The following is a 22,868-nucleotide window of genomic DNA, read 5'->3' on the forward strand; positions in this document are numbered from 1 at the left end:
TTATTTTTGACAGATATATTTTTGCTTTCATTTTAAACTTTTATTGGATATACGTATCTCTTAGTCCGAGCACAGTCAAGTTCTGAAGCTATAGCAGATTTTAATCAAAATCTGCAAAGTGTTGTGAAACCGGTAATTACACTAGTGCTGGTAAATCCTTCTACTTTTTGTATACAACCAAGAATTGTACTGCTTGTTACAAGTTTCCAGGAGACATAACACACTTCATACAGCAGACAGTAACTGGAAGCACACACATATATGCATATATGCCTCCAACTGACTCTTGTGAGTGGGATAGAATGATTACTCAGCACTTTTGCCTTTCCCAAGAGTTGATTCCTTTTGAAACAGACAGTTTAGCTATTATTCTCCACTGTGAGTCACATATATAGACATTTCTTGAGCTATGCATTTTCATAATCTTAATGTTTATAATCATAATTCAAGTTTTACAGGTTTTTGTAGTAAAGCGGAATTGAGCTCTATACTTTTTTTTAGTTTCTTAATACTCAAGAAAAAAAAACAACATTAGTAAGAAGAATCCATCTTGAAAAGTAACTTTTGCCCCTTAATTTGACTCGTGTCATAAAACAGTAGCTCTGTGAACCACAGAACTCACAATATGTTATATGTATTTCATGGCTAAACACTTCCCATAGTAAGAATATTGTTTCTGTTGGAGGGAACACTTCTGTAGCCCAGCAAATGCAGTTTCTTTCCATTACTATTAAAAGGCTTTTTAGTGGCCTTATAAGGCAGGGTCTAGGCAGTTCATTGACATTTGTCTTGGTATAAGTTGATTTTAGCTTCTTTTACTCAACAATAGCAATTGTTTAGAAGTCAGGTTTGGTTTAGGATATTTTGAGTTTATAGAGACATGAGTAAACATCTGTGCAGACTGAATTATCTATGATACTAGAATAAAAAATGGTTTGCAAGAGTGTAAACACAGGATGGTACCAGATGTCCAAAACTGTAAACACAAATCACTATTGTTACTTCAAAAATACAATCTTGTTAAACCAGTTCAGATAAAGCAGAGAATACAAAACTGAATAATTGAGAACCAGCAAAAAGAAATTTCACTTGTGCAGATTGTGTTAAGACAATGCATAAAAATATATCCATCCAGATCCCAAAACTTTTGAGGAATGAACACTGCTAGCTGTCCAAGCAAAGAAGTTGAACCTGGGGAGGACTGCTGCTGTCAAGCTCAAGACCCAGAGGGACACCAGAAGGAGGAGCATTATACCAGAAAAAAAGGGTAGATAGTAGGAAGGTTTTCTGTTTAACAATTTTAACTATGTTAAGAGAGGCTTTTCTGTATTATTGTTGACTATGAATGGTAGTAGTTTTATTGTAACTGGACTAACAAAAACTTTTATTAGCCTGTCAAATTAGACAAATAAGAAATTCTTTTTTCTCCACTTGTATACCCTTTTGCCCACTGTTTTTTGTGTGCCATATCCTAAAATCCAACATGTGGAAATGCCAGCCTCAATGTTAACCCCTGAAACTTGTCAGCAGATAAACTCTAGATTCAAACACCCTGAGGAAATTAGTCACAACCTAAAAATAAAAGAAATAAGGCTTAAATTAAAATATATGGTCAAGGTCCTACCTACAAAGTAGAAGGGTAAATAAAATACAAACCACAATTCTAGATTACTTGTGTTTCACTCAGAATCCTTAGGCAGAACAGTGTTTTTTAGAGGTAGGAGCTAAGCCTTTACACGAACTATTCTAAAAATTTTGCCCTTAACTGAAACTTTTACTTATAGCTTTGCAGATTGAATTTCTTTGTCTTTGTCCTTGCAGGTAAAATATTCAAAGGTTAGGCAGAATATGTAATGTAATGCAACTGAAGTATTTGGGTTTTGGCTAGGAGCTGATATCTTCGGAGAATATCCGCAAGGCTTGAGACCTCTATCACCCTCAAGTTACTTTTCTCTGTAGAAATTTTGCTTCACAATTTTGAGTAGTTTCTTTCTCTCAGAAGTAAAACAAACATTTCAAAACCTTTGTTCTACTGTGTTTTTTATATTACACATATAAAATAATATCAGCTGCAAAACAGTTCTCTTTGGTTATTTGGTATGAGATGTATTGTGGACTTTTCACAAAAATAACATATGATACATTAACAACAGCAATAGATAACTTGGTACTTCAATGAGGCAGTCTTTTCTTCCTAATACCATCTATGAGTTCAAAACATTTCTTGTAGCATAATGCAAGTGAAAAAGAATAAAGAAAAATCATGCACTCTGAAAACAAGGTTTCAGGAATCAATTTATGAAACTTTATGGAGGAAAAGAAAATCCCTCAGAGAAGACAAAGAACCTTCATTTCTTATATTTATTAGCAAGTCATTTTGATTACTTCCTTGGTCCTGGAGAAAATGAAGTCAAATAATGGCCTGGTTGTCAGTGTTGTTGGATTTTATTATAGTTTTCGGAGTGAACACCAGCAGCCTCATAGAGAGGTCAGCAACCGTATGTCCAGGATGACAATTTAAAGGATACATCTTATATTCTGACTGTGATCATTGCCATGCAAAATGTGCTCCAGAGTTTATCAAAACTACCACAGAACAGTAATTTGTTCCTAGACAAAGAAAAAGCCGTCAGCAATATCCTCTAGTAAGAAAACTATGTTGACCTGCCAAGCGCCTTTCTGCTTCAGAGACATTTTGGATTTTTATGGACAAACTGGTAATTCACACTGACTTGCTCTCTTTTTTAATCAAGTAATGCACTCTGATAGAACCCATACATACTATACTTGTCTTCGGTTCACAGGTCTCAAACTACAAACAATTTTTCAAACTCTGAAAATTCCCGTGTCTACACAATTTCATCTTTTGTTGTCAGTGTTGTCTCACATGCTATTTACATACATCTCTGCTACTCAGTCATTTTGTCACGTAAGGACACATCAGCTTAGCTATATGTTCAAAAATATTCTAACTCTACTGCAAAGATCTGGGATAGGCTGGATCAGTTAAAGTGGCACATAGGTACTCACCTGTCAGACTCAGGAATAGATACAGACCATATTTAAATTTTATTAAGACTTCATTAAAGTCTCATGACATTCTATCCCCTGAATTCCTGTAGTTAATATGATATTTATTACGATTCTTGTGGTTTCCTGAGGGGCAGCTGAAATGTGGCATGAGTTTCCAGCCATAAGGACAGTTAGCAGTTCTTGGCTGGGGATTGTGCATTGCTTCCTGCTGTGTGAACAAGGTCAAAATCAAATCTGTTGTCCTTTTTTAGAGCAAATCATAGTCAGTATTCCAAAAATCCAATAAATATACGAGTTGATGGCCTCTTAAATTCAAAGAGGAATATAGAAGGATATGTTTGTGGACCTCTAGAAAAGAAGAAAAGGATAAAACGCTTAGAAGCAGACAAGTAGGAAATCAACGGGACTGGAAAGACTTGCTATGGTAGGAGATAGATAGAAAAATCTAATAAAGTCCCCCAATGGAGAGAGAGAAGATGTCACTAACAGCAAGAATTACTATTAAGATATTCTGGAAGGGATCAAGGACCCAAATTATTTGCCAGTGTCAGGATTATTCTGAATCGTCTTGACACAGAAGACAGGCTTTGGATGACTGAATGGTAAACGGGAGCTGCAGTCTTTCTGAACAGGGGTGGCTGTTGCAGATCCTGTACATCTGTGTCAATCCAGGAATGGAAATCATATGTAATCCACAACTCAGGAAACAAGATGACTACCAACATCAACATTTTCATATGAAATACAAACCAAATGTCTACAATTTATCTTTCACTTTTGCACAAACTGCTCATTTTTAGTTCTTAATAGGATAAGTTATTTTTCTTTTGATTCAGGAAGAAAACAGATCATCATTGCTGATTCTTTTTTAAAACTTAGTTAAAATGCAGTAGTGGATAAAACTGCATGAAAGCAATAGCTTTCTGGAACAAGGGGGAGACATTTCAGGTCAGTTACCGTAACTTCCACTGACAACCACTTGTGGTGAGATAACTCGGAATGAAAATGTGCATGGAAGTGACATAATCAATTAGGATTATCCTTTTGAAATCTGTCAAATTAGATGCAGCCAGCCTTCAAATCTAAGGTACTTTCCTTTTACATATAGTTGAGAACAGTCTCTAAAGCAGCTCAAGGCATAAGTGACATGCAGTCAAACATCGAGCAAATGTAGGGACAAAAGCTTTTCCCAATAGCTGTTTGTCGTAGGTGTCCACTGAAGAAAGGGTAGAGGAAGAAATCCTTAAGTGTAAAGATGACAGTGAGCAAACCTTCACAAACTGTAATTTGGTGTCAACTTAAAAGAAAAAAATAAAAGGTTTGTTTTCTCTTATATAGCAGCAAGGAGTTGGAGAGAAGGTTAGAAAACAGTTTAAGAAATAGTAGTTAATTTTTCCTACAATCTGTAGCTTTTTCTGAGGGAATATATTCCATGTCCAAATTTAATTACATTATTAGACATCTTAATTTTGTATAAAGACTAATGACCAGAAAACTTAAAAGAAAATGGTGATTCTTTAGAGGCAACAGAGCACAATGGTTATGTGTAAGGAAAGCTTGTACAGTTCATATCTATTGAAGCTAGTTGATTTCTTGCCACTGTTTTCATCTTGAAGTAGTAAATGAATAAGACAAATAATATAATTGAAATTCTGAAAATGTTAATTAAGAAATTTCAGAGTATTTTTTGTCATTTTTGATTGAACCAGTAAAAGCTTGTATAAGAATGTCTACTTATCCAGAACTTTGCAGAGGTTTTTCATTTTTTCACTGCTAAACATTTCAGTTCTTGTGATCATTTAACTCGAACTAAATACACAGGATTCCTCAGAACTCATTTGAAACAGTCAAAGTTCAGTCCCAATAACTCTTCTTGAATGAAATAATTTAATTAGAAAAAAACACATCTGCTTGATTTGTCCATTTTAAACCTGGTCTCAGTCCCCACTTTTTCCTGTGAGGGTGAACACTCTTCATTACCAACATTCTGGTTTTTAATGAGGTAGAACAAGTGAATTGCCACAAAATTTCTCTTTGATCAGCTAAATAATTTGGGAACACTGAATCTTTCACCTTGTACTATCTAAGCACGCTTGTATTGCAAATACAAACAACATCTGTAGAAGGCAACACAGGCTAATATTGTATACAAAACAGAAGGACTCTGTAAGTAAATAGGCTTCAAGAAGTTTGAAAAAAATTGCATTTCTCTAATCAAAAACAGACAGAGGTACTAAAAAGTAGGGAAAAAAGCATTTGCATTTAATTTAGAGTTGGGAGAATTAGGTAAATCTGTGGATCCGAGAAACAAATATAAAAAAATTCATTCTTGATTTGGAAAAGGGACAAATCAATAAGAAAAGACCAATAGGATACAGTTAGCAATTTTACATTTGAAGAGATGTAAAGCAAGCTGGAAAGATAAGGATCATCCAAAATTTCCTCAACAGCTACTGACATGCTATTACATTGTCCATTGTGGTCTTGAGTTATTGTGTGGGATAAAACTGATTGCTTGGTTTTGCATGTAGAAAACTTAACGTGTTATTCATACAGGTCTGAATAACAGCTCTTTTCAACAATCAAATTCTTATTTTCCTATTTAACAGAAAAGAGAAAATTTCATACAATGGTTAGAAAAAATGAACTGTAACAACCTCTAACAGTACTGCATACAGTTCAGCTCATGGTTTCTGCTGGTTTTATCTAGTGGCAGCAAACCTCCGGGACTGGTTTACATTATTGTCTTCATTGTGAAAAAGGCAGTGCTACCTGTAATTACTAGATATCAATTTTTTGAAGGCTATTAACCTTTGGTTTATCTTAATATCTATGATGAAGGAGAAAAAGATTTAATTTATAAGGGATTTTCAGTGCTTGTGAAGCAATCAGATAAAATTTAGACAATGAAACATCAAAAGTTGTTGCAATAGTATAGTTTTCACTTCAATGTATAAAACAAGGATATTTAATGTTATTCTTACAACATAAGCAGGCAAACAAGGCAATCACAAAACATGATTTGCATTTAATAAGTTAATCTAATGCAAAAAACTCTCATATGTTAACTAGATTGAATTTCATAACCTAGAGAGGAAGTTACTAGTTCCAATCCACAGACAAAAGAAACCGAGTGTTGTGGTGCGAGTCCCCCTATTTAATCTGCAACACTGAGTCATATCAGGAAGTTTAATGGACTTCTTGGCAGTTGCATGGAACAGTTTGCATTCTAAGCCTCCTTTTAGACTTTGTATGAAAATAATTTTCCAAATGTTTCACAAAACAATAATGAGAAAAGGGGAATTGCGTACCATTCAGGCTTCTAGATTTTATTTTGAAACAGTCACAGCATTAGTATGCAAAAGCTTTAGCACTCCTATATCTCTGTTTCTCTGGGTTAAAATTAATATAATGTTAAATACCTTCCCTCAAGTAAGTGGAGATATGTGAAAATAAAATTATCGAGTACTGTAACAACATGTAAGTGTGGAAAGTACTTAAGTATCAGTGCACTTCCATTACCTACTTGAATTAGTAAAGGTTATAACTATTTTTGCACATACAGGTTTTTTCTAAAATAGCATATTAACAGTAATAACAGAAGGGTCAGATCCTTGGGCATTGCAGGACAAAATTAATCTCTTAGCAAAAATCTAGTGTCTGGGAGAGTCCCAGAAAGTCAAAGTCACTTCCAACTTTGCTCTCATGAGCCCTTAAACATGTTGTCTTTTCAAAAGATATTACCTCTGTGCAAAGAAATAAGTGCAATTTCTCTCTACTCAGCAGAAGATTATACTGGCCCAAGTGACTATGAGTGTAAAAAAGTATCTTACATATGTTAACATAAACTCTGATGCCCAATGAAGAATTTTGTGTTGCATGCTTCAATGGTTGCAAGATATTACCCCTTGCAATGTAAAGATCATGATATAAAAACTTTTCATCTAGTTGTAACATAAATCTTTGTTCTGCACTTACCTAAGAATATTCAAATTACAACCAATATGTGATACCGAAATCCCCTCTGTTGGCTTAGGTACTATGACTTATGAGCAGGATAAGCATGACAATAAAATAGAGGCAAAGACTGAGTTTACAGTTAAAGCATGTCCTCCTCCTCTTTCACACATTGCAAACACAGTAGTAATGCCCACATTCTTTTTTTCCTGGGTTTGTTTAGATTGGAGGTGGGTTTTTCTAACTTGGTATCAGAGATACAAGTCATTAAAGAAATAAATATCGCTTAAACCTAAATATTATTGTAAGAGGCAAGACTGTTACTAATGTTGATGATTGAAGGTATCAACCTGAACTTCATGTAAACAGGAAGGGGTTTCAGCATAAATACTGTTAAAGCTGAAAATAAGGTCCTGTATGCATCACAAAAGGTAGAAGAAAAAGATGAGTCATTTTTTACTGAGACTTATATGAAAAGGAAAGAGCTACTAGCGATATGCATTCTTTTTGCAAATACACTCGGGCAGGTATAATCCCATTTGCTTTATCAAACCAAAATAGGCCCTGCCTAATCATTCAGGCTTTGTGACAGAAAAGTAAATCAGGGAATCCAATTCCCCCTGCTAACTCAAAGATATCAGTTTTTAATGAGAATATGAATAATTTATTATCTCCCCCTTAAAAATATTTTAAATAATTTTTTAATCTTAGTAATAGTATGACAAAATATCTAGGGAAGAGAATTAAAGCAGTGGAGTACTAAGGATATGATGTTCATTTAAATTATCCCTCCCTTACAGAGAACAGTTTTAAAAACCTCATTTGTCAAGAGCTAGAGCTACAGTATTATTGATCCAGGTTATATCTTGTGAAGAAGATTAAATATATGATTTTGAAGTTAACACACATATTTGTCTTACTAAAGTATTTATCAAAATAATTAAACACACAAGTAATCCCACCTCAATTCACATCACAGCAATTAGAATACATGCCTAACATACACATTCATATTCCATTATTTTCAGTGCATCTGAAACAGGTGTTTGCTATTTAGGGATTGTCTTACATACCTGAAATTAAACATACTCCAATATACTACTGAATCAAGAATTTCATCCATCAGTCAGAACTGTACAAACCAAATGCATCTCCCCCTGTGATGAATAATTTGCTTGACTTCTGAATGCAACTGTTGGTAGCTATTATTTCAATTAATCACATACCCTACCACAGAACCAAACATATTATTTAAGTGTGCACAAAACTTATGGGATGTTTAGAGAAGAGAACACAGGAGGGAAAGGAAAGATCAATGTGGATGAGGGAGGGACAAGCATAAGAGAATAATTGTAGAAGAGTATAAAATATGCCAGCAGTAAGCAGATGCTGGCCAGTAATGCTGCCTGAGGTTTGATCACTATCCTAGACTCTTATTAAATCCCATGTCTATCTTCTGTGTAAGCACACTCCCTATCGTGAGCCTCTGTCTGAGTCAACCACTAGCAAATTTCTAACTGGACTAGCCAGCAAGTAGGATGAGGCCTGAGTACCAGCTACTGGAGAGACTAAGCCTAAGACCAGTCATTGGAGAGAGAAGAGTGTTTTGCATGGGTGGTTGGGTGTCAGCTGCTACCTAATATCAAGTCAGACTAGCCAGCAAGTAGCAGGAGACCAGGATCTGAAGACACCCATGGTCAGAACCAGTGACCGGGTAAAGCGCCTACAGACTGAACAGGCATACAGAACAGACTTAAATCTTTGCTAGCATCCAAGACACCAGCAGACATGCATGTATTTGTGAGCTGAGTGAGTGAATGTATGTGCCTGTTCTGCTAGTGAACTTTGTGCTGGACTAGTCAGCAAGTAGGAGCAGACCAGCACCCACAAAGACCCAAGGTCTGAGCCAGTGACCGGATGAGGAGCCTAGGAGCCAGATACAAATACTGGAGAAACTTAAAAGTCCATGATAATATTCAAAAGATCTGAGGGTGTCCTAGTGCATCAACAGCATGAAAGTGTGTGTATGCACCTCCAGCACAGTTCAATCCTAATCAGCAAAGCACCAGCAACTGCAGCAGGCTGCCTGTGCTGTTCCTATTTATGTGAGTGAAGATTGTTTTTATGGATGTGCTGGTAAAAACACTGCTCTCTGGTGTGATCTGTGTGGTTGGGCATGTTTGTACCGTGTATGCGCACGTCTGGTGGTCTGTCTGCAGGAACAGCTGTTCAGCTTGGCTGGTGGGCGGGCAGGAGAAGCCCCTGGCTTAAATTTGGCTCCAGCAGAAGGGGAAAGAGAACTCTTTGTGGTCCCAAAGTCCATCAAATTCTTACCTCTCACAGTCTGAGGTTCACATTGGTTTTAAGCATACTAAACCTTTCACTACATCATAGACCCTCTTAAATGTTGAACCTCCTTATTCAGCAAGATTTTTTCTGCTATTGGCAACAGTTCCAGCTATCATGTATGCTGCTAAACTAAAGCCCAGCCAACACTGACTCAATTAATTAAAAAATAAATATCTGCATGCCCAGCACACTCTGACAGCTTTCCTAACCAATTCAAAGAAAGAATCCTGAGGAATTACCGACTAAACTAAAAAAAGAAAAAAGTAACTGACTTTTCTTTCTATTCCTTGCTGACTGCAATTTGGATTGAGATTTCATGCAATTCCAACTGCGGTTGCAATGTAAGAACATTTTCAGACAGCAACAGAAATACGTACCTATTGAAGGGTTGTCAAATAGAATTATGGGTAGAAAAGGTAAACAAAAGAATTCATAGAGCTCTGGAAAATGTGTAGACGCAAGGCTAATTATTTGGCGGGATTATTATGGAATGTTTGATTGTGTAAATTTGACTTGTGTGGCTAGGCTTTACACAAATACAAGATAAAAAAAATGTGTAACATACCAGGGTCTGCATTACACTACGCTAAATTCCAAAAGAGACTCCATGCACATCCCTGCTGTTCACACTCCCTTGATGGAGCAGTAACAGAGAGTACTAAGGGTTTGTCTTACAGTTGTTTTCTAAACACCTGTGCCCGGTGACTCCTCACACTGGCACTGGAGCCTGGACTTTTAAGAACATTTGATGCTACTTAGGATGAGAAAAAAAGGGCCAGAGCAGAGATCAGAACCTCGTACTGAAATCAATATATAAAAAAACTTTACACTTGGGGAATAAACATTTTTAAATGAAGCTGGAGTATACAATGCTCCTGCAGGCCAGTCAAATCAAATTCTGATTAAGAGAAATCTGAAGGCTTAAAGCTGGAGCCGCTATATTGAGAAGTATTGTGTCGTTGCTGGGTGTAAAAATAAACCTTTGCTTAGCTGTTGAATGCATGCTATATACAGAAATTGACTTTCCTTTAGATTTTGTCTTATATTTGAGACACAGTCTTCATTGACCAAAAGAAAAAAAATCAATGAAAACATTTTACAAAAAAGTTCTAGAAAAACTCAATGTAGGAGAAAATGAACATTAAATCAGCAGTGTAACTATAAAGCACTCTTAAGGCATAAAACTTCAAGTTTGAAACTTCAGTTTCAATGCTGCCTTTAGCATTTATGCTTTAAAATAAAATCTGTGCCCCAGACAGTTACTTATTAAGATAAGTTTAAATTGTCTTTACTGTCCTGGACAGAATATCGTAATTAAAACAAAACAGGAAAACATTAAAGTTCAAACCAACTAGCTCTTCTGCCCCTCAACCCCTCAGACTCCCTTGTGAAAATCACCAAATTTTATCATGATCTTCCATCTCCGAAAGTTCTTACACAAAATGTTCAATTTCTTTCCTATGCATACCTCCTCATTTAAAAATACAGTTACAGTGTTTTCAAGAACTGTGTAATTGTTTTCAACCTCCTCTTTAGTAAAAAAGATTTATGTAATTGCTCCATCTTTCCATACATTCAGCTATTAATATCAATACCAGCAGGGTGGTGATGGGGTGGGTTTTTTTCTTTTTTAGTGTTCTGTCCACTTGCAGCAAAGTTAGACATAGATCTTCAACACTCCTTAAACACTTTGTGAAACTCAGCAGCTGGATAGACAGGAAAGTCAACATAGACACAGGAATGAAGAAAAGCTACAGCAGACTCAGCAGTTGTAGTTCTCAGTCAGGAAATCACTAGTTAGTTTAGGGAAGGGGGAAAACTTAGTCTTTAGTTTATATTTGGGGTGGAGTATGGATGTGGAAGGGTCTTGAATAGATGAATTCATGGGAGACAGAGACCTGTCGTGTTTATTCAAAAAGCAGAGAAGGACAGGAAAAATGGATATGAGACCGAAGTCTATAAAATCAAGCTTCTTTAGTTCTGCTCCTCAAGAAACAACTGCTTCATAGTGCTAGTAATTTCCCCACTGTGCATGTGCATCTGGAAACAAAAGATTAGTGCAGATAACTTTTTATAGCCAATTTAGGGCTAGACACAGATTTACTGATTAATTTATAAGATTAAACAAATCTGTGTCTCTGGAGTTTTCACTGGGTTTATTACCTAAACAGGTGAAGACTAGGAGCAAGAACCAGGAAAAGGGGAGAGAAGGAAGTAATTAGTTCTGTCTTATTCAAGGACACATTCTGGCTCCATCTTGTCCATCCACAGCTGTTATCAAACAGATTATCAGCAATACGCTATTATAAATCAGAATTAATCATCTTTTAATTTTCTAATTCTATTGAAATTGAAGAAGATAATTTCTTATCAAGTTCTAAAACACAGTAGATATTTTTAAATAGAGAAATAGGCTAAGATAATGTGAAATAACAGCCTCCCCTGAGACTGACTTGCATAGTTTAAGTAATCTGAAGTGCTATACTCTGGATGTTCAGTAACAAATCATAAGATTCTGGTGTAGCCTACTGCATGGCCAAGCTTAGATCTGTGAGGCAATTACAGCTTGAAAATCTGTTTTCCATGATAAATCTACATGGAAAGTCTTATACAGACTTGCATGAGACTATGCAAAAGATGGTTTTCTGATGTCTTCCCTTATTTCATTTGCATCCTGACTATCTTTTTTCCTCTCTCTCTTTATGCAGCATCAGGAGAGCATGCTCAAGTAGATAAATAATTTCCTTATAAAGTCAAGAGAATGTACTGTTCTACTCCTTAAATTCAAGGGATTGTTTTTAAAAGAACGGTAATGAAGACTTTCTGCTTATTCTTACAGTGCTGCTACAGTTCATTCACTTCAAGTTATTTCACTGAAACTGTTGCCAGGATTGGCAAAAACATATAAAGATTTGTCCATACCATATGATTTGTAAACAAAGTAAAACTCAAAGGTAAAAAGAATGCATATAACAGGTCCTATAAATAGATATAAAATATGGCCTGGAGACATTCCAGAAAAGTATAAAGAAAAATTTTTAAGTTTTGTTGTTCATTGTATTGGCATATTTCATTTTACTATGTACCAATATACCAAGCACACCTTTTCAGCACTGAAAGGCGTATCACTCCTTAACACCATAGTTCCCACTGCCTGTAACCAGGCTTTCCTTTAAGAATATTTTTGAGCACAGAGTTTCCAGCTATTCATTCACATGGTGAGTTTGCAGGAGTGCCTTAAAATGTGACACAAATATGTCCCTCCTGATTACTGTTTTTCTCCATGTGAGGAAAGTCTTGAATGTGCTGTGGCTTTAGAGAGCTCTCCAAGGCTTCCCATGTTGACAGTAGAGACAACCTACACTCAAGAATGCCACCAGATGGAATGCATTGAATTTGTCAATATATCGCTCTTGGGATAAATATAGCTTAGGTCGCATCACTCCTGTTGCCATGCCATGACCCAGTAGTGACCCTCTTTAAAAAAGCATGCTTCTCTGTCAACTATAACATGAGAACACTGCTCTTTTTTAATGGTTTCACCTGGTTGTGAGAGGTAAGCCAGGGTGATTCATCAATCAGGAAACTGCCATGCACATGGAGTAGGAAGGATTCCCATGGCTTCCCTTCTGCTGGAAATTTCACAAGCAAATCTGCATCCCTACAAGCTTCTGAGTGCCATGATGACACATCAGAGATTACAGAACAAGGAAAAACACTACCTGAAGGTTTATACAAGGCAACAGTTATACACATAGGCCAAAGATGGACAAGAAGGAAACTCATTCTGACTTGCATATACTGTGATTGAGAAGGCTTCTACTTTGTGGTGAGCATAAACCACTATTTCTTCAAAGGCATGTGTAATCTTCAGTGTAGCAGTTTGTGATACAAGCCTAATTAGGTGCAGCACAGTTCCAACATTTTGGATTGATTTTACTGAGAAAATTGCTAAGGCATGCGAAAATACTTAAGCCTTGCATGACAAGAAATGTGAAAGCACACAAAGAATGGTAGTAGCAGCTCAGGGACTCAATAAGACACTACTGAAGTGAAAAAACATAAAAAAACTCTAAGAAAAGAAAAAAAATATTCACAAAGCAGCAACTCAGCAACATAATGGATCAGTCCATTCCAAGAAGCAGTGGAGGCTGACCCAGCCCCAAATGGCTGATGACAACCTGGGCAGCAAAGATATATCATGCGTCTCACTGGGCATACTGACCATAATAATACCTAGCCTAGCAGCATGTTAGTCCTAATATCTACTGTGTGCATTAGCCAATAAAACAAAGCTGCATAGTCTTAAGTTGCATGAATCCTGCTTGCAAAGTCTCTTTGTGTGCAGTAAAAGATGCCACCCCAAAACTGATCCATCGAAGAAAATCTCATAAACCCAAGGTGGAAGACAGGTGGGTCTCTCAAAGGACAGTTCCAGTGAAGATGGTATGACAATATTCACACGAAGCTCCTGGTTGGCAGACCACCAACTCTATGTGACCTCCATTAGTGAGGGGCCAACCTAGAGTAGGATATAGCCTGTAAGTAAACCTTTCTCTGACAGATTGGTGCTGAGGGCACGTGGCCCGTAAATTTTTCTACTAAGGTATCCAACAACCAATAACTCTCCATCTAGATGCAGTCTGCAAGCAGCCAGCCACGGTCCTATATTCATAGCATCATAGCAGAACTGGAGCTAAACCTTCCTTTGTGCAGTGAATTGATCCAGGAGTTAATCCTGGGCCCCTCCCAGGAAGTGAGCCCTCATAGCATCTCAGGAACAGAAGGAGAAGAAGCAGCAGAGTAAAAAACAGGGACACTCAGAGGCAAAACCTGATCTACCAAACTGTACCCAAGAAGAAAGATAGTAGAGTAGAAAGAAAAGATGAGCTGAATGTTCCCACACCTTGAGGAACAGTACCAGTGGGAGCCACTGATTGTTGACTTCAGAAAACTGCCTGACTGCTCCTTGCCTTCATTCCTTTCTGACATCATTCCTTCACCATCTACAACAAAACCAGCCGACTGGTCCCACAGTCCTAGACATGAAGTCAGACAGATGTATGACACCTACCTGCAATGCCTTCTGCATATACAGTATGCAGTCTTGAAACAGTTAATGTACCCATTGCACAGCATATGTAGAGCTATTTGATCAGTAAACAGGCCAGCAGGGGAAGAGAAAACCCTTTTTTGAGAAAACTCTCAACCCTAACCTTCAGAGCAGCCCAGATTAAATTCAAACAGCTGTACCTAATTTTCCATTATTTTCAAATTGTTTTCCTAAATTAGGTGTTCAAATCCAGTATTATTTATGTGGCCAACAAGAAATTAATCTCTGTATTCAAGTTCAACATCTTCCTCACAAATTCATCCAGCCTAGAAGTTATTTACACTAGCTAGTAGAGGTTCAAGAAAACCTAAATAAAGAATCATGAACTTTGTTTTTCCGTATGCTAGCATCTGTACCATGGGCATTAGAGGTCACTCTCACTCACAGGGGCAGCTTTTGACTTGCTACTAGGGTGTATACTTTCTGAATGAATCTTGTGTAGCACAAGTAATTAATGTACCAAAGTTTATGAACTACTCATTTGAATAGTACATCTGTTCAACAGTTTTACTCAGAAAAGTGAAACCTGACAGCTTCAAAAGGTGAAAATACAAGGAAGGCAATAGCACTAATGAAAGAAAATAAAAACTAAAGAAAAGTAGCAGAAGTTCATCATAAAGAAGGAAGACTTGAATAGATATGACAGGAAAATACTTAGACTAAGGAATTTCAAAGGAAATCTGGCACCTGAATCCTCCATCACTTCAATGGAACTCTAATTCCTTCAGTTTCCCACAGAAAATGTGTGCTAAAAAGAAGGAAATGTTGAATCTAAAATCCTGAAAAGAAGGAGCACACTCTTTTTTTAAGTGAATGTCCTAATTATCCTAACATTTCATTTTGGTTTGCAGTGAGGTCTCTGTGTGTGTGTGTGTGTGTGTGTGTGTGTGTATCCTTCTCCAGTTAAGTTCATTATTAATGACTGTTTATGAAGATAAAAATAGGATAGTACTGCATAAGACATACCTGGTTTTTCAGTCTTATTTCTTGAATGTCCCTTTCCAATCCATTATATGAATATTGACTACTTCCTGACACAACCTCTGATGTAAGTTATAAAGTGTAAAATTATTTCTGCTTGTTGTGAGTGACTAAACCATGGTCACAGAATGCAGTTAAATCATGGAAGAGGAAAGAGAGCTTAACATTTTCCAATATATTTTCAAAATAGTCTCTTAGAATGGAGAACTATTTCTCACAGCTCTTTTTTTCTAGCTCTTCAAGTCATTTTGTGACAATGAAAGCGTTATAAAAGAGGGACAGAGTCTTCCCAGGAACTAAGACAGCCAGGAAAATGAAGTATGTTAGTTTCATTGTTTTTCAGTCTTTGAAAGCAATCACAAGAAAAAAATGTGCATGCAGAATTACTGAAAGAAAAAAGCAGATGCAAATAAGTATCTGATTAAAGAATGAAGTATTGAAATTTAACAATTTTAGAGAAATGGCCCGAGGAGCTGAACAAAATTTATGCCATTTCTTAGGTGAAATTAGTTTAAAAGCCAAATTATCCATAATCATAGTGTACTGTACATAACATAAAAAGTACGCTAAATTGCTTTCTCAAATATTGTTGAATAAAATATGAAACTATAATAGTAACATGCTTCCAAAGTGCATATACAGAATTTTAATATCTCAAATTTGATTGCTATCAAAGGGGTTTAACACTGCAGGCAGCTTTTTTTGAAAATGTTTCTCTAACAGTGTATACATTTATTGAATATATTTTATCTTTTCTTTGTAAGTGCTTGGGAGGGTTATTACATACATGTATTTTACACTAAAGCAAAGTCAGAATGCAAAATTAAATAGCTATTCATAGACATCTCAGTAAAAAGGGAAAAGAGATGAACATGGAACAAGTGGCAAGACAGCTTTAAAGTATAGAAGTTTCTAAATACAAAACTTGTGCTGAAATGTGGAGAGAGAGATTGAAAAAAACTGGGTTCAGCTAACTGCCCTGTTTACTGTTCTTTTTTGATGCTACACCAAGTCATTCACAACAGACAGGCTTACTGACCACCTGGAACATCAGCTAAGCCATAAACTGCAATGACTGGAGGTTGAGTGCAAAATGAGATCACAGCTTCAGCATTAGAACCGAGTGAAGTAATGCAGTCTGTGTTACTGGGAAGCAGTACCAAGCAGTCCAGAAGATTTATGTTGCTACTGTGAAGCCAAGGCAGAAAAAAAGGATGGTCTACCATGAGTAACAATTTCACAGCATAGCTAGTATTACTTTTTTGTAAAAGTATGATGGAAAAGGGATTCCAAGATTCTCAGCCTATCTCATTATTTCTGAATCTCTTCCTTCAGTTTTTAGAGTTAGTGAAGAAAACCAAATCATTAATTAGCAGCAAGCATGGTTTTTCCACAGGTGTAAGTGTTGTTCAAAATGATCTAGCAATCATACTCTAACAAAGAATATTTGATTCCAACATGTTTTAAAAGTATTTTTAATTTGTTATAGGAAACAGTGGTAGAGCAGTAACACCTGCATCTAATCCACACTTCATCTACCGTTAAGAGTAGGGAAAAAGAAGCACAGTCTTTCCATAAAAATGGTTCTTAACATGATTCCTTTGTCCCTGACTTGCGAGTGAGACCAGGTGCAAAAAAAGCATTCATTCACAAGTCTTGGGGCCTCCCAACAAGGAAGACTGGGCTGCAGAATCCTCAGAGCAAAATATTTACACCATTAAAATATTCAAGATATAAAATATTAACTAGTGGAAAGTACAATTTATAAAGAATGCTTTGCTGCTGCAATAATTCTGTCAAGTTGTTGCTCTGTCAGTTTTACTATATACATGAATTGGATTCTTTTGTACAGTTTCTCACTGCTTCTGTGAAAAAAATAAATATAATCTCATGACAACAGTTACAACTTTAATATATGCCTATGTAAAATGTACATACAGAAAACAATATGATGTCCAGATCGAGTCTTACATTTTCTTTTTCTTCTAAATCTTTCTATCTGTATCACCCAGAAATATTGTTGAGGCATAGTAAGATTCAACGGGAGAAAACAAACAAAAACAGTTCCTTCCTCGGAACAGCAAGGTCTGCAATATCCTTTACAAAAAAAGGTTTGGCAAGTACTTCTTCATGAAAATCACAGTACATGGTAATTTTTTGAATGAAATTGAAAATAAGTCACCCTCATTTAATTTTTCTAAATCAGATCTTTAATCTGAGATAGATACCATTTCTTTAAAGAAAATTGTATGGCTTATTCTGATATCTACAGTAACATGAAATGGATGTTCACACATATATTTCTGTGGCATACTAGCAAGGAAGATTATTTTACTTGGTAAATAATTTAAGATATGAATAATTGATCTGTGTGCTTTGCAATTAGAAAGCATATCTGAAAAGTAATCTATAGAAATTATTATTAGGAAAAATATTTAAATATCCTGTGTAAATACAGAAATCTACCTACCTCCTATACGTCAGCAATGAATAACTTGTAAGTTTGTATGGTAAACCCAAGCTTTACAATAACACTAGATAAATAGAATAAATCAATTGCTATCATATACAAGTCATATATAAATTTTGGTATAATTACGACACTAAGGGCAATTCAATCCTTTCCTATCCTATCTCAGATCAGATGTGACCAGCAATGTCATTTAAAATTTAATTGAGAAAATAAAATCAAATACTTCTATTCTTTCCAGTTTCTTCCCGTTTATAGTTTCTAGTTTTCATTGTCACATTTTAAATTATCAGGTACAACATGGGAAAATACAGAAAACAGTAGTCTGCAACAGAAAAAACTAGCTTAGAAAAAAACAGTTCAAAGAACTTGCAAGTCTGCAGAGAAAGATAAGCATATCTAGCAGCAAATAATTGTGAAGTCTATTTTTGTTTTCTGCTTATTTAGCAAAGACAAAAGCAGCCATAAGTGCTTAACTAATTTATTTTTGGAATTTCTTACCCCTTCCTTTTTTCCTTAACTGATTCTTCAATCTAGCAAAATTTTATCTTAAAAATAAATGTCTTAGAAATTACACGTTTTTGCTTCCTGGTACTTCAGGCTTTAGGAAACTGACTTGTTGCAGGATAAATTGATAAAATAAGTATTGATAATAGTTTAAATATATTTGAAAGATTACCTTTCAAGTGTATTCATTTGCATTTATTACAAAAACATACAATTTCTCATAAAAAAAAAACTTTAAAAGAAATCATTCATTTAAATTTAGTTAAGAACTTTAACAATTGATGCTTTTCTACCTAGTATTTCATACACATTTTTATAGTGGTGTTGCTCATCTTGACAGTTCCAAAATACAACTATAGTTACTTGGATTTAGTCTCTTAATTGAAAGTATTTCCTAGGAATACATCAAGACTACATTACTACATGGGCTCATTTACCCTATTTATATAGTATTTGTAGCATCTATTACGAGGTCAGGTTGCAGCCCTCTTATTTCTTTTACACATAATCATCACTTTGGCATCACACATATTTGTGCTTTGATGGTAAGATATTATTTATAAAATAAATCATATTTCAAAAGCCCAAGAAAATTTTTGCAGGGGTGAGGAAAAAATAATTGTCAAAAATGAACAACACACACTTCAGAGGAACTTTACTGGATGCACCTTTGATTATTAATTACTTACTTATTTATTTTAAGTAGAACAAACAAACTTCATTGACATGGGGCTAATTCTTGTTTCCACAAGAAACCAGATTCAACACATCAACTGATGAGTTGCACTCATCAAAACATGGAATTTTATACACATTCTAGATTTCAGGGACCATAAAGGACCACATCTTGTAAAAAATATAAAGTAGAACTCAAGAGATTACACACCTCGTGGTTGTTTAAGCAGAAGACGGAAAACAGATTCCTTACTGGTCGGCTTGGTTAGGGCAGATGCACCACGATAACAAATGGACTGCTCCTGATCTAAAAAAGAAAAGAAAAATTAAGAAATCATTCAGGGAAACTCATTTAAAAGTAAAAATTGATTGAACAATTTCCCTAACAAAAGACTTTCATAGTCAGAGGCTTTAAGGAATACATTCTTAAATGGGAACACATGGGCCTTTTTTTTTTCCCCCCTTTGCTTAAATGTTCTCTCAGTATTTTCCTCATTGTGGTGAAGATATATATAGATAGAGTATGGAGATCTTCTTTAATAGAATTAAAATAAAATAACACAATATCAAGAAAAAACAATGTTTAAAATATTTTCAATTAAATAATATCTAGAGATTACAAATAAACTGAGATAAAATTCAAATGGGCAAGAAGTCCATGGTGATATGAAACGTAACAGAAACCTTTAGAGAAACAGGTTCAGGACCAGCAGTACTGCAACACTGGCAGACAAGAATTGCTTTCTTGATGACAAGTTACCATATCAACTAACAGTTTACTTCATAGAGACAGAGGATTTTGACATTATTTTGATTGTTTTCACTGATTACTGTCACTGTTCTGGATAAATGAAAAATGAGATGGGAAAAACTGGTTTTTATAAATGAGTTTTGGAGCTGTTCAAGCAGCCAAAGATGTCTTGCTAAAAGAATTGACACTTGCAGAAAATGCCTTCTAGGAAATACATCTAGCAGTTAACTCCAAGAATCGGAGCCCAATAGATAGACTATTTCTGAATAATATGTCATATTAAAGAGTAGTAGCACTGAATGATGAACTGCTGACAGGATGATATGAAGCACAGGAATGCATCAAGCAGCCAGGGGAAGACTGTTATTTGGGGTTACACAACAACGTTAAAATATCTTTAAGGAACAGAACAATGAGCAAAAATGTCCAGGAAGGCAAATAAAAGATCTCCTGAAAATATAAAACTTCTTACTTCTTGTGAGAAGAGAAACAGCCTCAAAATTATTTCACCTCAGGACAAAGTTTCATGTTTTGGAAACCAGCTTAGAGGTTTAAAATGAAATTTATTATAGGGAAATACTTAAAGAATTTAAGTGACCTTTCCAAATATTAAAGGATGGGTGCATAAGAAAATCCTACACACCCATTTTAATATATCAATAAAACAACTATATTGCCATCTTTCATGCCCTGAGATAACACAGCGGCAGAAACAGGGCTACTGTGAGAGCTTTCCCTATAAAGCTAATTATTCTGAAGGAATCCTTTTCTGTCTTTTTCTCTGTGATGCAAACAAGATTAATACTGTGAATTTCCCCTACTAGAAGAGTCTTCCAAAGTTTAAAATATCTGTAATTTATTTTTTCTTTATATCTGTCTGCATAGTCAGCTAAAAAGTAATTTTCACAGAACCACCTAACTAATCTCCGGAAATATATTTTTTTTCTCTGAAAAATAATTTCACTGTATAAAATTAAAAGCACTAGGTTATGTTTCATGATGTTTCAAAAATGCATTTACATATTTGCACGTCAATTTTTAAATTGGTAGCTAACACCATGGTTTGAATTGTGCCCAAATCAGCATAAAGCGATGTTAGCATTTTTATTCTAAACTGATCATCCACATTCAAAACTGACTTGAAAAAAATAGATTTCTTCACATTTGTATTACTTCATTCTAGCAGACTTAAGTGTATGCAATAATACTTATGTCCAGCGTATTTTGCCTGAAATAAAAATAACTATTAGCAGACTTGCCTTTGAGTATATACTTCAGTTACGTAATAAAGTCAGAGAAAGCTGTTTGAAAACATTTTGCAATTCACATTTGAAAAATGGCAATCCTAGTTTAGAAATCTTTGTGTTTAAAAAGACATAGCCAAGCTACTGTGCATGCAACCTACCTTGGAAATAAGGTAAGTTTTAATAATCAACAGTATGAGACAGCTATTCTAATATAACTGCACACACACTCTTATCAAAAGCAATCTTAGACACTGACACAGGTATCAGTTTTGATAACACAGGTAACACTGGATTCCAGAAAAGTGGTTTACTTCCCTTGTCTGATTCCTAGTTACCGCTGTAGCCTTAAATGCTTGTTTGATCATGGGCCTTCAAACTTTGAAGTGAGTATCCCCTAAAAAAAAGTTGCATTTTTTTTCCTGAAAACATTCATTCCTTTAACATTCTTAATGTAGTTATGAATGCTTCTGTGAACAAGAGCTGCAGATTTAAGCCACAGATATGTAACTAAATCCCAGGCAGAAAGCTTATGGCTACCAAATTCAGTAAGAAAATACCAAGTCTTAAGAGGTCCAGGAGTCCATCACAAATTATCAAATGGTGAGTGTTTTTACTTGCTCTATAATTATCCAAAATAAAGGGCCGTTTGTGCTACAATATCAGTCAAAATTCACAGAAAGAAACATTTATGAGGAATAATGCTCTTGGGTTTGACAAAGCTTCAGAAATGAAATTGACAGCTTCAGAAATGTTCCAGATATGACAATTCCCAATTAATTTATATTTTAATTCCTGAACTATGCAATTCTAAACATAATTTCACATCTATCTAGGGCAAAAGCCTATTGAATGTTACTTGAAAACAGTAACATTCTTCTTTAAAGCATTAAGCAAATCTATAAATGTTGATGATATTCATTGCTTGTACAGTTAAATTGAGATGCTCTGTTTTCATTGTTGCCACTTTTAATTCTCTTAAGAAGCACCACATGGGCTGAAACACAATTTGTAAAGATCAAGATCAATCAAACATTTCATTCTACCTTTTGACTTGCTACTTTCCGTCAATTTCACTGTTCTGCCCTCTCCTTGGCCTCGCGTGACCAGCAATGAGTGTGTCGAGTCCAGCACAAGGTTAAATAAAGGAAAGCATTCCCGTACCTTGTTTAACGCTAAAATATCAGCTGAGAAGTTTCAAAATGGTAGTACCTTGTTTTTTATACTACTAAACCTACAGTTTCAAGTACTGTTCACAGACACAGGTTCAAAAACTCCTGTGAATTTGAGTTACCTGCTGACAGGGTCATTTCTACTCTTTGGATTAACATTTTTCAGGAAAACAAAACAGGTTTTAAGAATGACTAGGCTGTCACTCTCTCTTAAGTGATCTTAATTAAGACCACTTTATATTTCAGACTAAAATGTTTGTGTTTAATTAACTCAGATGGTAGGTTGTTACTGTTATGTCTGAAGTATTATTACTGTCATTCCTAACAAGGTTATACTTCCCAACTGTGTTTTTCACTGCTTTGAGAGATCCTAGCACAAAAATAGGCTCTTCGTGTCAAAACACATTGAAATAAAGGGTGGATCATCACAGCATGAGTAAAAGATCTGGTCTTCCCCATAACTTAGGGCTGTAAATTGTCCTGAAACAATGTTCCGTTTTAGACATCTCATTAACAATCTGATACAAGCAAAATAAACAGGGTGGGGGAAAAAGGAAATTTATTGAAGAGCAAGTTCAGGACTAACAGTTTAGTTCTTGCTAGGAAAGGAAGCATA

At 35.4% G+C, this 22,868-nt stretch overlaps 1 protein-coding gene across 1 annotated transcript in view; it reads right to left on the bottom strand.

Annotated features, from left to right (window-relative positions):
- The window catches only part of LOC104460400 (chromosome unknown open reading frame, human CXorf30), a gene marked incomplete at both ends in the record, with an annotated part of 81,867 nt that overhangs the window by 36,852 nt on the left and 22,147 nt on the right, over positions 1 to 22,868 (bottom strand). The window contains one exon of the mRNA XM_010078846.1: positions 19,297 to 19,392. Coding sequence (XP_010077148.1) covers positions 19,297 to 19,392 — 96 coding nt within the window. The remainder of the gene's footprint in view (positions 1 to 19,296; positions 19,393 to 22,868) is intronic.

This window comes from Pterocles gutturalis, unplaced genomic scaffold (genome assembly GCF_000699245.1).
Source record: "Pterocles gutturalis isolate BGI_N339 unplaced genomic scaffold, ASM69924v1 scaffold6976, whole genome shotgun sequence".
NCBI lineage: Eukaryota > Metazoa > Chordata > Aves > Pterocliformes > Pteroclidae > Pterocles > Pterocles gutturalis.